Raw genomic sequence first — 15765 nt, forward strand, 5'->3', positions numbered from 1 at the left:
AGTTGACCTGGCCTTGAAGCACGAGTGTGAATTATGAAAATAATGGACAGATTTAAGATGGCTCCGTATGTGCACATCCCATATGTTCTTATCACAGCGCACAGACCACTGTCATTCAAATGGTCATTTTACATTTCCTGCTCGTCATCTTTGCGAAGCACTTGGCAGGAAAAGGATGATGCAGGGGTTTTCCATTGAAGTGAGAAAACTTTAAAAAAAATTTAAAGACCAATGATAAAAAGAATGCAACTGAATGTCCTGGGAAAGAGATTTGTTTAATCTCAGACCAGATATGCGAATAAGAATATCCGGGACCCTGGACTGTGATTCAAAAGGAAGTTAAGACTTCCCTCTGCACAGCTGCTGTCTAGGAAGCTGGTATGTCCAAGTATATCTTCTTTCAAGGGTCAAAAACAAAGTACCACATCTCCTCTCTGGAATGCCAAGCCAGGGCAAGGGCCCTACCACTCACTCCCCTCAAAATAAAAAAAAAAAAGGTGCCTTATCTGTATCCTCTCTGGTTGAAGCCACATCCTTAGAGAGCAACTGAAATAGTATCATTCCTCACCTTGCTGAGGCATCTTTTCCTTTAAATGAAGGGCAAGTGACCATTAAAAGTGGCTCCCAAAATAACGCAGTGGTTTCACTGCATTTAGAATGTCAGACATTCAGAAAGGAGGAAGCGGATGCACCTCCTCCGAAGGGGAAAAGGGGTAGTGTTACCCTTCACACAGCTACTCGGTTGAAACAGCTGCCGAAATCACAGGAGCTTAGAACCTAGACAAGGGATTCTTAGCTATTTATTTAAGCATTCAAAAGATTAGCCTCACCCTGAACAGAATGAATTATAAGCAAAGGGAGTTAATGATAGTAAAGCATTTAATAAAGACTCAGAGTTCTCTCATGACTAGAGATTTGGAAAATATAGTATTAAAATGAGAAATAGGAAATAACTTCTGTTTACAGTATCTAGATGCTTTTTATTTTGAATATCCCAATTGAATTTTTCATAACAAGAGAATAGAAGATCTTAATTCATAAGGATCAAATACAGACTTGCCTCTGAAAGCTCATAAGTTGATAATATAAAATTAAATGATCCTATAATGCCAACTCTGTGTGTGACTATGGCTGCGATCAATGCAGGACTCCATATTGTAAATGAAAGTGACCCTTGAGCAGTATATCGAGAATGGTTTTTATCATCATTTCTAGTTTTTCCCCACGTAATAAGCCGGTATTATTTATATAATTTTTAAAAAATCAGCAAAATCTGAAACCAAATCAAGATGTTCAGAAGATGTAAATGTTTTAATGCAAGAAAAGCTTTTATTATTCTTTCCGTTTAAAAAGAAAAGCAGAGCAAATAACAGTGCATTTTGGTCATTCTGCCCTGTTTTCTGCAGAAAGAAATATCTTCCTGTAAATTTATTTTTCTTTTCTAGAGTAACTGCTTTATTGAAAGGGTAATACATATCCAGAAAAGTACATAGATCATAAATGGAACACACCTGTGTTTTACTGGTATATAAAGTCATATTGCTTTTTGCATGTAGCTTGTTCTACTCAAGAGGATGTTTGTGAGATTCATTCATATCATTGGAGGTAGTTGTTGAATATTTTTTACAATGCTACAAAGCATTCCATGAACAAATTTACCATAATCTATCTATTTACTATTGATGGATACTTGGGTTGTTTTTCTAATAACTATTATATATAGTGTTGCTTTGAACATTCTTGTACATTTTTCTAAATTAAATTTATTGGGGTAACACTGGCTAATAAGACCCTGTAGGTTTCAAGTGCACAGTTCTATGACACATGAGCTGTCTTTCTGCTCACCACCTAGAGTCAAACCATCTTTTGTCACCATAGTCCTCCCCCAGGACATCCCCGCCCAACCCCCTTCCCTCAGGCTACCACCACATTGTTGTCTGTGTCCATGAGTTTGTTTTATATCCTGCATATGAGTGAAATCATATGGTTCTTAGCTTTTCCTGACTGACTTATTTCACTTAGCCTAATATTCTAAAGGTCCATTCATGTTGTCACAAATGGCAGTATTTCATCTTACAGCTGAGTAGTATTCCAATGTGTATATGTACCACATCTTTTTTATCCAGTCCTCTATCGAAGGACAGTTTGATTGTCCGTTGTACATGTTTTTTGATGAACATATATACTGATTTCTAGGAGTAGAACTGTTGAGTCTTGGGTAAATGTTAAGTTCAGTCTTAGTCAATATTGCCAGTTTTCCAAACTAGTTGCACAAATTTATGCTTCCACTACAGTGTATATTTTTTTTATTGTGGTAAAATATACATGACAAAAAAACTACCACTTTGACCATTTTTCAACATACAATTTAGTGGCATGAAGCACTCACATTGTGGTTCTAATTTTCATTTTCCTGATAACTAAAGAGGTTCAGCACCTTTTCAAGAGTATTGACCAAGTGGATATCTTCTTTTATGAAGTGCTTGTTCTAGGCTTTGCCCACTTTTCTGTTGGATTCTCTGTCTTTTTCTTATTAATATGTACCATACTTTTTGGACCATAAGACACACCTAGGTTTTCGAGGAAGAAGATAGGAAAAAAAAATTTTGAAGCAAAAAATGTGGTAAAATATTTAATAACATAAATAACATAATATTTTACCAATGTCAATGTAAACAGAACTCAATAATAGCATAACCAACCATTATTCCACCCAAATTTGAGGGGGGAGTGCATCTTATAGTCTGAAAAATACAGTAGCTCTTTATACATTTTGGATATGAGTTCTTTTTTCTAGTATATACATTGCAAGTGTCTTCTTTCTATCTTTTTTAAAGGTCAGAAGTCACTAACTTTAATGTAGTCCAATTTGTCCTATTTTCCTTTATTATTTGTTTTTTTGTGCTTCAAGAAGTCTTTACCACCCAGGCTGGTGTGGCGTAGTGGATTGAGCACCAGCCTGTGAACCAAAAGGTTACTGGTTAGATTCCCAGTCAGGGCACAGGGCACACACCTAGGTTGTGGGCCGGGTCCCCGTTTGGGGGTGAGCCAGAGGCAACTGATTGATATATCTCACTCATTGATGTTTCTCTCCCTTTTGTTTTCTCTCCCTTTCCCCCTCTCTAAAAATAAATAAAAATTTTAAAAAAAGAAATCTTAGCCTATGTTGATGTCATGAAGATGTTCAATATTTTCTTTTAAAACTTTTACTTAGTTCCATAATCCATCTAAAGTTGATTTGTATGTATGGTGAATGGTAGGAGTCGATATTTATTTTCCTCTGTATAGATATTTAATTGGCCCAGTGCCATTGATATAAAAGACCTTTCCCCACCACACTGTATTGTCATCTTCATCATAAACTGGGTGATCAAATACATGTGGGTTTGTTTTCAGACTCTCTGTTCTACTCCACTGGTCTGTCTGTCCGTCCTTGTGCCAGTGTCGCATCACCTCAGATACTCAGCCTTTAGAGGGGTCTTGATGTCTGGTAGTGCAAATCCTTCAGCTCTGTTCTGCAACACTGGCATGGCTAGTCACTATTTTATTTTTCCCTTGAACTTCCTTGTTCATATTATTGTTGTCTTAATAATAGCTTTATTGAAAAACAATTCATATACCATACATTCACCTATTTAAAGTGTACAATTCAATAGTTTTAATAACTTCACAGAGATGTGCAATATCACCACAATTTTAGGACATTTCATCACTTCATATAGAAACTTTATACCCTTTAGCTATCACCCTACTGTCTGTCATTCACTTGCCCCACCAAGCACTAAGCAACCACTAATCTGGTTTTGGTTTCTATAGATTTGCCCATGTTGGACATTTAATGTAAATGGAATCAGATGTGATCTTTTGTGACTAGCTTTTTTCAGTTAGTAAGATGTTTTTCAAGGTTCTCTCATGCTATAGCATGGGTCAGCACTTCATTCCTTTTCATGGTTTAGTAATATTCCATTGTATGGATATGCCACATTTGTTTACCCATTCCTCAGTGATAGACATGTGGGTTGTTTTCACTTTTTGGCTCTTCTGAGTAACGCTGCTATAAATATTTGTGTATAGGTTGTTGTATGGATGTATAGTTTCATTTCTCTTGAGTATATTGTTACGACTGGAATTGTCAGGACATATTAACTGTATAAATTTTAATGTTTTTAATTGAATAAGATATCTATATATCTATATCTATAGATAGATAGATATAGATATCTATCTATAGATAGATATAGATAGATATATAATTCAAACAATATCAAAATGAAGAGGAAACCTTACTCTGCCTCTAGACTTCTCAGGGGTCCTCCTCAGAGGCAACTACTATTAACAGTTCCTCTGTATCTTTTCAGAAACTTTACATTATATATAAGCATATATTTAAATACATCAATTTTCCTAAAACAAATAAGATTGTCCTACACTGTCATACTCTGTTTTTTTTCTTTAACATAATACATTTTGGAAATCTTTCTACAACAGCATAGCTAAGTCTACCTAATTCTTTTGAATGACTGTATAGTATGTCTTTGTATAAATATATTATAATTTATTTAATTGCATGTCATAATTTACTCTTTTTTGATAGATAATCAGATTGGTAACAGCTTTTTAAATGGTTTTATTTATTTGTTTTTAGAGAGAGGAGAAGGGAGGGAGAGAAACACTGATGTGAGGGAGAAATATTGATCAGTTGCCTCTTGTATGCACCCTGACCAGACACCAAATTGGCAACCCAGGCATGTGCCCCAGCCAGAAACTGAACTGGCGACCTTTCACTTTGCAGGGTGATGTCCAACCAACTGAGCTACACTGGAAGTTTTTTGTTTTTAAAGATTTTATTTATTTTTTTAGAGATAGCGGAGAGGAAGGGAGGGAGGAAAACACTGATGTGTGAGAGGAACATTGATCCATTGCTTCTGACAGGCCTCCAACTGTGGACCTGGCCCCACAATGCAGGAGTCCTGACTGGGAATCAAACCAGCAGCCTGTTGGTTTGCAGTCAGGCTCTCAACCCACTGAGCCATACAGCCAGGTCTAATAACAGTTTTAAAAAATATTTTAAATATCGCTGCAGTGAACATGCCTTTAAAGATTTTTTTTTTTTACCCAGGTCTAAGTAAATTAGTAGGAAAAAATTCCTAACAATGGCATTACTGGGTCAATTATGGGATCTGAAAAAATGAAAGTTATTACCAAAATTCCATTTAATGAGATTGTAGCAATTACACTCCCAGTGAGTGTATGAGAAGGCTTCTTCCTCCACACACTTGATGTGGACAAGTGGAAGGTGATATCTAATTTTAATGTGCCCTTCTCTAATAAATGAGTGAATGCTTTTTCTATATATTTGAAAACTGTATTATTTTTTCTATGAACTACCTATTTATTCATGTGTTTTGCCCAGTTTTCTGTTGGGTGGATGGTCTTTTTTTTTTTTTTTCTTACTTGGAAGAGGTCTTTTATACATTCAAGAATTAGATTCGTTTTGTTTTGTTCTGTTTTTAGAAGTGTTAAATATTCTTTATTTGATATTATACACAAAACACACTAAAATGCCTTTCAGTAAGTTGAATTCAATAGTTTAGATACAGGATATTTTAATTAAATTGGCATAGTTAGGACCGAAAAGATAAAATGGACACCGTCAGCTTTTCTTCAGCCCTCGCCTTTTAACAGGCAAATGAACACAGTTTGAAACACAAGCAAGTCTTACTTGTCTAACAAACAGTGAAGGGATATCCTCAGTATTTAAAATGTTTGTATTACTAGTTACATAAATCTAAATAAAAAACCAATCTCCTACAGGTTTTGAGGCAGCATTCACCATCTCTGTGGAAAGGTGAATAATTACAAACCAAGTCCAATCATATTTTAGAAGGGGAAAATAGTGATAGCAGTTGCTAAACCAAAATTACCATCAAAGTTCAAAAAGCTGATCATATTCGTTTAACCACAAGCCAGTATTATTTAAATCAGAACTGCCCCAAAATATGCTCTATCAGTCATTCACGGTCTGAATTCTGGTATATGAGAACATTTAAATATGGTAGACATAAAGAAGTCATGAGACATTTGTAATAAATAAGGCAGTGGCCAACTATTACTCATTAGTAGCTTTTGGAGATAAGCTATCAAATCTGCCCTTTCTGAACTCTTCTTAATGCCAGCAAAGGTCATTTTTGTTTCAGGGATGTACTTCTTGGGATTCCCCAAATACTCCATCAGTGTAGCCTCTTCCCTTTGTTCTTGTTGGCATCCCTGTAAGAAAATCCAGGGGCCTGACCTGTCTTTTGCCCAAACAGACCATGGAGATTTGGCCCAGTCTTGTGCTTGCCTCCCTTTTCCACAGTATGGCACTGGGCACACTTCTGAACAAAAATCTTCTTGCCTTTTTCAACATCACCCATTTTAAAATTGCTCTTTCATTGTGGGAAACACAGAAGTTCCTGCTCGCAAGCCAGATGTCCCGCTCTCTAGAAACTAGTTTTTTGTTATATATGTTGCGATCATTTGGTATCTCAGCTTGTCACTTGTGCACTTATGTCTTTGTATAAAACATTTTTTCCCTATGGAGAAATGTGAAATATTTTGGAGGTTAATTTTATCAATATTTTATCTTTATAACTTTGGGGAGTTATGTCTTGCTTAGACTGGCTTTCCCCATCCCAAATTTTAAAAACTATGTTCTCATATTCTTTTCTAATACTTCCACAGTTTCATCTTTGATGCACCGGAATTCTTTCTCACATAGGAGTAAAGTAGAGATCCACCTTCATTTCTTTTCCAAATGACCAGCCAGTTGTCCCTGTACTCTTTACTGAATGTTCTGTGTAATTTAAAGTCCTGGACATTTCCCAGATGTCTATATATTCTATCAAATTTTACCAATAATAGTGATGGCCCAGTGCTGGCTTATTTCGCTTTCATTTTTCTTTGTGTTGACATAGACAGAGGTTGACATCAAGCAAGTCACTTTTTGTCTTTCCTGATAAGAGAATAGATTTCAGAAGGGTTGCTAAAAAAATTGCCTAATGATTGAAATCACTGGAGAAAAAAGCGCTTTCCTGCCCAATATTCCATCATATGGGTGTATCATACATGATGTAATCATTTCTTTTTTGTTGAATATTTAGGTGGTTTCAAATTTTAGCTATTTAAATAATACCATTCTTGGACTTCCGCCAAGATGGAGGCATAGGTGGAAACACTGTGCCTTCTCCCACAACCAAGTTTGTATACAACAAAAGTTTTGGAGAACTAACACACACCCAGGGGCCAGAAAACCGAATTATACGGAAGTCCGACAGCTACAAACCGTTCAACGAGGACGGTAAGAGGTGGAGCCAGCAGCGGAGCTAGGTCAGACAGGGCAGACCTAGGAGCGCAGGCAGCCCAGAACTAGTCGGGGTGCGGAACAGACTGACCAAGGTCGCACATTCGCACGCAGTGAGACGGACCACACAGGCCCCAGGGGGCAAACCCAGTGGTGGAGGGCTGACAGCGGTGGCACACTCGCGTGCCGAGGCGCGGGGCGCGTGGCCCTGGTGATGGTGGTGGCTGCGGTGCTGGTGGGGGTCGCAGCGGCGGCGGGTGCCGGAGGGAAGCCATTGTCCCTCTTTGACCCCGCCCCTACGTACAGCGTCACAACCCAGCGACTGAGTTGCCCTGCTCTGGTGAAAACCTAGGGCTCCAATCCGGCTACTTAACAGGCACGAACAGCCCAAAGGATGGCTCAAGAAGAACTCAAAGTCCCAGAGCCAATAACTCTAAGCGACCAACAGATTGCCAGGCTCTCAGAAGCCCAATTTAAAACACTATTTATCAGGATGCTCACAGAATTGGTAGAGTACAGTCACAAATTGGAGGAACATATGAAGGCTAAACTAATTGAAATGAAGGGAGATGTCCAGGAAACCAATAGCGATGGAAAGGAAACTGGGACTCAAATCAATGGAATGCACCAGAAGGAAGAACGAAACATCCAAACAGAAAGGAATGAAGAAATGAGAATTCAAAAAAATGAGGAGAGGCTTAGGAACCTCCAGGACATCTTTAAACGTTCCAACATCCCAATTATAGGAGTACCAGAAGGAGAAGAGGAACAGCCACTAGTGGAAAACTTATTTGAACAAATAATAAAGGAGAACTTCCCCAGTCTGGCAAAGGAAATAGACTTCCAGGAAATCCAGGAAGCTCAGAGAGCCCCAAAGAAGTTGGACCCAAGAAGGAACACACCAAGGCACATCATAATTACATTAGCCAAGATTAAAATGAAGGAGAGAATCCTAGAAGCAGCAAGGGATAAGGGGACAGTCACCTACAAAGGAGTACCCATCAGACTGTCAGCGGATTTCTCAAAAGAGACCTTACAGGCAAGAAGGGGCTGGAAAGAAGTATTCCAAGTCATGAAATCCAAAGACCTACAGCCAAGATTGCTTTATCCAGCAAAACTTTCATTTAGAATGGAAGGACAGATAAAGTGCTTCTCAGATAAGGTCAAGTTCAAGGAGTTCATCATCACCAAGCCCTTATTATATGAAATGCTAAAGGGACTTATATAAGAAAGAGATGATGAAAAATATGAACAGTGAAAGGACAGAAAACACACAGTTATTAACAACCACACCTAAAACAAAAGCAAACCAAGAGGACAGCTAGATCAGGAGTGGAACCATAGAAATGAAGAACACATGGAGGGTTAGAAACAGGGGGGTGGGAGGAGGAGAAGGGGGGAGAAGGCACAGAAAATAGCATAGATGGTAGGTAGAAAATAGATAGGGGGGAGGGTGAGAATAGTGGGGGAAATATAGAACCTAAAGAACTTGAGACACGTGGTTATAAACTAAGGGGGGGAGAATGGTGGGGGAGGGAGTGTGCGGGTGGGGGAGGGAGTGTGCGGGTGGAGGGGAATGAAGGGGGGGAATAGAACAACTGTAATGGTATAATCAATAAAATATATTTTAAAAAATAAATAATACCATTCTTTTACAGTTGCCATAATTACCTCACAAGATATTCATAGAAAGGGGATTACTGAGTCAAAGTGTGTGAATATATTGAAAACTGAACTGTTTTCCAGAAAGCCCCTGTCAATTCGCCTTCCAGCAGATTATATTTACATGATCTGTCTTGTCTCTCAATATACATTGCTCTGAAAAAGTTTGTTTCAATTAATTTTTAATGTTTATTATTTTAATCAGACATAAAAGTTTGCACATTTAATATGCATAAATACAGGATCACATCTACGTATACAGTCACATATTATCTCTTCCTATGTATTGAAAACTGTGAGTTAATACCAATACCTCCAATTCCAATACCATACCACAGGGTTTTCTTCCTGTCTCTTTCCTTCCTTTCTTGATTTGAAACTTCTTTTTCCACAATGAGAGACCTGTCTCTACTATCCTTAATCATATTTGGACTCCCATCCAAGCGGTCATGCTTCCGCCTCTTGGATGCCTTGCCTTACCCACTAGGCCCTAGGGCCAGTGTAGGGCAAGCCCTCTTCACCCTCTCCGATTTCTACAGCCTCCTTCCTGGCTGGGTGGCTAACATCCTGTTTTGGACCACCAGGTGTAGGTGCTTACTTTTGTTCTGCACAGCTAAAGCCTTTAGGACTGAATACTTTAGGAATGGCAAACAGATGGTGATGAGGAAAACTGAATGTGCATTTTGAATAGCCATTGTGCATCTTTTATTTTAAGATCTTTGTTCACGTTTTAATACTTCAAGTTTCATAGAGCTGGAATTATTGGATGAAAGGTTTTTTTAAGGCTTTAAAAAATATTACCAATCTGTTCTCAAAAAGGTTGCCCCAATTTATAATCTCATCAGCATCATCTGTCTTCCTATATCCTGTCAGTAGATCGGAAGTACTTTCCAGTTTATTAGGCGCAAGTAGTCTCTAAACAAAGTTTTCTATTCCTCCATGCAGCCTTTCCTTTGGATGAGAGAAGGGGTCCTTTTCCTATTTTATTTTGTTATTTAATCTCTGTCAACGTAACGCAGCCTGGAGGTATTCCAGTCACCGTAGAGGAGGAGACAGCGCGGTAACCCTGGCTGAGACAAATTCACCTCTGCTCCAGATGAGTACGAGGATGCACGCACGACCTCCTTTCCCGGTCGGTCCACCTGGGTGCCTCCGGCCAGTAGAGGGCGCTGTGGAGCCCGCGCCGGACTCCGCCTTCAGAGCTGCTCGCCGCGCCCCCGTGACGTATTTCCGCGTCATCTGCCGCCGAAGCTTGCTCTCATTGGCTGTCTGAGAGGCAATTGGGGCGGAGCCTACTGGTTTCGTGGAGAAGGCAGCGGTCCCCTTTCTCGCCCCTCCCCCACTCTCTAGTCCCTCCCAGGGACCGCTGCGCCGAGCTACTGGGGAGGGCGGTGGTGGCAGCTGCACTTTTTCGGGCTTTGGTTGGAGCAGGTTTCTGGTGCGCGAGCGGCGGAGCCGCTGGAGCCCTAGGGACCGGTTGACTGTGGGAGAGAGGGAAGAGGGACTCTCGGGTTGACGAACTGCGCCTGCTGAGAAACCCTTTGGTTTTCTGCGCGCCGAGCCAAGTCCCGGGCGGGGGTCCCGCCAGACCGCCACCAGCCCATCAGCGCCGACTGGACCGCGCGCCGTCCCCCAAAGACATCCCCCACCTCGCGGCCCCGAATTGGCTCCGCGCGACGCGCGCGGGACATCGTAGAGGGAGGAGGCAAGAGCGTCTTCCTTTCGGAGTTGGAAGCGCCTTTCCCAGGTTCAAAATGCCCAAGAAGAAGCCGACGCCCATCCAGCTGAACCCGGCCCCAGACGGCTCCGCGGTTAACGGGACCAGCTCGGCAGAGTAAGTGTGGGGTGGGCGGCGAGCGCGCGGCCGGACTGGGGAGGCCCGCGCTAGGGTGCAGAAACAGAGTGGGTGTGCGCCGTGCGCGGGGCTCCGCTCGAGTTCGTCACGTACGTCTCGGGCTGGCAGGGGCGAACTCCTGGCCGCCGAGGTATCGGTGACTAAGCACTGATTGTGCTCCTGACTCAGACTAGTTAGTGGACCTAGCGAGTCTCTATTTTTCTTCCTTTTCCGACCCTTTCGGTCACCCCTGGCCACAAGAAAATAAAAACTGGTTCTTCCACCGACCGTCGTCAGCTGTTTTATTAATACGATCCTCTGGGATTCTGGCCTGTAATGGGGAGAAGGGGTAAATGTCTTGGAAATAACGAAGATCGCATCTGCTTCTTTGAAATCGGCTCAGAGTGTGGAGTGGAGTTGGGAGCAGCTAGCAGCATCCTCGCCTTGGTGCCTGACACCTGTGGGCCGGGAGTGCCTTGTTGCTGGCCCCCTGCCTGGCCAGCGTGGGTGAATGCACACCGACACCCCAGTGGCTCTTTCATTGCCGACTTGGGGGTTCCCGGTCCTTGCCCTTCTTGGGAACTATCAGGTCTTATAGGGAGCGGCTTCCTCTTCATCTGACTTCATTCATTCATTCATTCATTCATCATATCTCTCCTCATCTTGCCCTGGAGCCCTATACTGACCTGAGACGTGAATACCATCGCCATGGAAACTTCACACAAGGTGCTCCATCTTTGTAGCTTCCAGTGTTGCTCAGGAGCCAACACATTAAATAATGATGAAATTGTTTTATGGGGATTTCTGAGTTCTCATAACTCTTTGGCGTTTTGGGTAAGAGACAAGAAAGATTGTGGGGGAGAGAGACCCTGCTAGCTGGAGGATTTGGCTTTTGATCTCTTACCGGAACACTGGAGACTTTAGGAAGCTACCTAATGAAATGAATAGAGTAGGCCTGGACCTTCTGCCCTTTGGTGATGTCTGTAACCTTCCCCTCTGGATTTTAATATTCCAGGGTCCTGCTGGCTTGGCGAATGTCTATTCTCTTAATGATCATGAGGCCACTGGTGAACCTGTGGTGTGAGCTCAGCCAGTTTCTTCACACCTGCTCCCAACAAACCCTCTGCAATACTGTAGTGTCTGTTTTGCATGTTATTGACTTCTACAGGTCAGTGTATTGCTCTGTAGATACTCGTTCAGTTTTAGTTTGTAAGAATTTTGTCCCCTTAAAATAGTTGGAAACCCCCCAGAGACGGGATTCAGTCAGAAAAATTTGGGTGGGACTGGGAGCATTCTAAAGTCTGGGTGGTTTAGAGGTTGAACTCTGAAGCTAGGCTAAGTTGGAAGCTTGCTCTGTTACTTGTGGTTTTGTGACTTTGGACAAATCTTTCTAAGGCTTAGGTTTAGTTTTTTCATCTGCAAAAATGGAGCTAACGATAAAACTGATTTAGGGTATTTTGAAGATTAAATAATAAATAAACTAATATATAGCAAATCTTCCATAGACAGTAGCTGTTGGTACCTTTGTTACTGGGTAAAATGTTGAGAAGGCTGAAGGAAACCGGAAGGTAATTTTCATTCCCGGTGGTGGATGTGTGTATTAAGGTGCCTTTGCTTCTGGATAAACGACCATCCCTTGCTTAGTTTTCTGCGCCATTCGCATCTATCTCCATGACTCATTGCTGCGTTACGACAGGAGGCATCTTTGTGTAGGCTGCCTGATGCAAACAGGGACTGTCCCACTAGCTTCCTGGCACTAACAGGGGGAGAGCTGTACACATCATCTTTTACCTTCAAGAGTGTTTCTCAAGCAGAGCTACTGTTCTCATGAGTTCTGTACTTAGACCAGGGCACAGTGCTGAACCTATCGTGCACTGTAAACTAAAGAAGAAAAAAAATCCATTGACAGTGAAAAACTCTTGATACTGAATTGGCAAGGTTGATTCTACTCTGTGGCTCCCTGGTACCTTGGGATTTGCATCTAATGTAGCATTTACCCCATTCAGATGGAGCTGAGTAATTTGGGACTTGAAGTTTATGCAAGTTCTGGGGGGGTCCTAGAAGAAAATGAGTGCAAAAATACTTATTTCACAAGTTCTGCAAAAACGTGTGGTCATATTCGCAAGGCTGCTAAGTGTTAGAATGAAATAAGTTGGAAATAAGATCATATTTCCTGGTTTAAAATGTTTTCGTGGTCCTGTTGCAGTTAGAATAAAGTCCAAAGTTCTTATATTGGGCTTGTGCTTCTTATATTAGACAAGGGTGATTTGCTCCCTCCCTCCTCCCCCCACCAATCTCTTTATTCACATTTCCTGCCGCTTTTTTATTTTCTGCCACACTGGTCCTCTTTCACTTCCTCCAGGGGATGGTCAACTCCCACCAGGCCCTTGCACATGCTCTTCCCTTTGCCTGGACTGAATCATCCCTTCCTCTTCCCAGGCTAGGAAGGAAGCAGTCTTCACCTCTCTTGGTTGTCATTTCCTCAGAGATGTTCACAGACCACCTAGTTTAAAGTAGATCCCTTTTTCTCATGTCACCTCATTTTTAAATGATAGACACATTCACTGTCTATAATTTTTTACTAGAGTATTTTAAATATCTATCACTTCTTTACACCATAAACTATGAGCATAGTGCTGCCATTTTTTGATTCACTGCTCTCTGTAAGTAGTATTTAGATACAACTCCTGGCACATAGTAACTGTACCAAGCAACTCAAACAGACCGGTGTTTGTTGAGCGAATCAGTGAGTGAATGAAGTTTGTAATGTTTGTGCAATATGTTTAACAAAACTTTTTGTATCTTTTCATTTTTCTTTGATTTTCCCTTTTACTCTCATTGCCCCATCCCCGTTTTCTTTTCTTTCGTAGGTACCACTCACCTACTCTACGGTATTTAATAGATTCTTATGATTTCACCCATTTGTTGGGTGTATGTGTACCTTCGGGAGGTATTGTGTATTTCTGTGCTTAGAGTGCTGGATGCTGTTGTGCTACTATTCAGCCTTAAAAAAGGAAGAAGGTCCTGCCATTTGCGACAACATGGCTGAACCTGGAGGACTTTATGCTAAGCGAAACAAACTGGGCACAGAAAGAAAAATACTGCATGTTATCACTTACATATGGAATCTAAGAAAGTGGAGCACACAGGTGGAGAGGGTGGAAAGATGGTTATGGGGTGGAGCGGTGGTGGGAATAGGGGGACATTGGTCAGGTGTACAGAGCGCGCTTGTGCAGGCTGAGTACGTCAAAGACCTGAAGTAAAGCCCAAGGGCCGTGGTTTATATGCTGTGTCGAGTACTGGGGATTCACTGAGAGTAGATTTTGGGTCTCTCACCACACACACAAATGGATTATGTGAGGAGATGGGTATGGCTAATTAGCTTGACTATAGTAATCATTTCACTGTATATGCGTTTATCAAATCACTGCCTTGTAAACCTTAAATATATTCATTTTTTATTAAAAATGCTATTGTATTATAAGTCTGCTTTAGTCAGGATAAACTAGGTTGTGTGGAGGTAACACCCACAAAATCTTATTTAATTTAACACACTTGCCGGTCAGTGGGAAACTTTGTCGATTGGGTTCCATCAGCGACCAGACTGATGGCAGTACCGTTCCAAAATATGCTTATGTGAGAAGGGAATCTTGAGAAGCCCATTTTGGCTCTTAAAAGTTTCTGCCTGCAAGTGGCACTTGTCACTTTTGCAACCATTTCATTGGCCACAGCGTGTCACAAGGCCACACTGATCTTTAGGTGGGGGTCTTCTTGGAACTAGGATATTTGAACAGAAGCAGTGATCACCCCAAATTTTTATGTGAGTGTCTTACCTTTTAATTTTAAAAGCCAGATAGCATGTTTCTGAGCTCTCCATTCATAATGCTTTATTTGTATCTAGCTCATTATTTCTCCGGGCAGCAGAGCAGCCAGTCATGTGCACGTGCCACATTTTACTAACTCCTCTGGGATCAGACCACTTTGTTTCCAGCTCCTCGCTGCCTCAGACAGCGCAGCTCTGACTGCCACTGCTCCTTTTGGATCCTTGTGAGAGTTCCCTGTGGAATTTTCAACCTTGGGCAAGTCCTTTGTATTTTCTGACTTTCAGTTTCCTTGTCTGTAAAGTGGAGATAATAATTTACAAAATCTTTACCTTAATGGCTCATAAGGCCCTACCTAATCAGGTCCTTTGTTTTCTTCCACTGTTCCTTCGCTCATGCACTCTGTCTGGCTGCACTGTTCTCTGTGCTGTTCCACAGTAGGGTGGGCATGTTCCCATCTCAGGGCCTTTGCACTTGCCATTCCCTCCACCCGGAATGCCCTTCCAGATACCCACTCGATGTGCTTCCGCACTTCCTTCAGACCTCTTGCTCAAGTGTCTCCACGCAGAGGACAACCTGGTCGCTATCTGATATAATACTTCCCATCGTTCTCTGCTCCTTTTCCTTTGCAGTTTGTTTCTTCATAGTCCTTGCCACTAACCAGCACTGCATTGTGTTGTACAGTGGCAGTATTTATCTGCCCCTCCCCAACTAAGATGGAAGCTTCATGAGGGTGGAGGCTTGGCTTTGTTTCTTTTTTTTTTTTAATATAGTTTATTGATTGTACCATTACAGTTGTTCTATTCCCCCCTTNCCTCCACTGGCACACTCCCTCCCCCACCCTTCTCCCCCCTTAGTTTATAACCACGTGTCTCAACTTCTTTAGATTCTATATTTCCCCCACTATTCTCGCCCTCCCCCCTATCTATTTTCTGCCTACCATCTATTTGGCTTTGTTTCTTGCCTAGTGCATAGAATGGTATCTGGCCCCGAAGAGGTACTCCGTAGGGATCTGTTGATTAAATATTCCTACCTTAAAGGAGTATTGTGAAGATTAAATACTCTAAGCACTTTGACAGCTATAAGGTGCTGAATAAACGGGAGGG

The 15765-nt window shown here is 41.6% G+C and overlaps 1 protein-coding gene and 1 pseudogene across 1 annotated transcript in view; one reads left to right on the plus strand and one right to left on the minus strand.

The window, feature by feature from the left end:
- Positions 1 to 6015: 6015 nt before the first annotated feature.
- On the minus strand, positions 6016 to 6477 carry LOC118992528 (cytochrome c-like; annotated as a pseudogene).
- Positions 6478 to 10323: 3846 nt separating this feature from the next.
- MAP2K1 (mitogen-activated protein kinase kinase 1) overlaps positions 10324 to 15765 on the plus strand; it is a 76830-nt gene continuing 71388 nt past the window's right edge. The window contains exon 1 of the mRNA XM_037054190.1: positions 10324 to 10838. Coding sequence (XP_036910085.1) covers positions 10759 to 10838 — 80 coding nt within the window. The 5' untranslated portion in view covers positions 10324 to 10758. The remainder of the gene's footprint in view (positions 10839 to 15765) is intronic.

Source organism: Sturnira hondurensis, unplaced genomic scaffold (assembly GCF_014824575.4).
Source record: "Sturnira hondurensis isolate 20B ecotype Veracruz unplaced genomic scaffold, ASM1482457v3 Scaffold0008196, whole genome shotgun sequence".
Lineage (NCBI taxonomy): Eukaryota > Metazoa > Chordata > Mammalia > Chiroptera > Phyllostomidae > Sturnira > Sturnira hondurensis.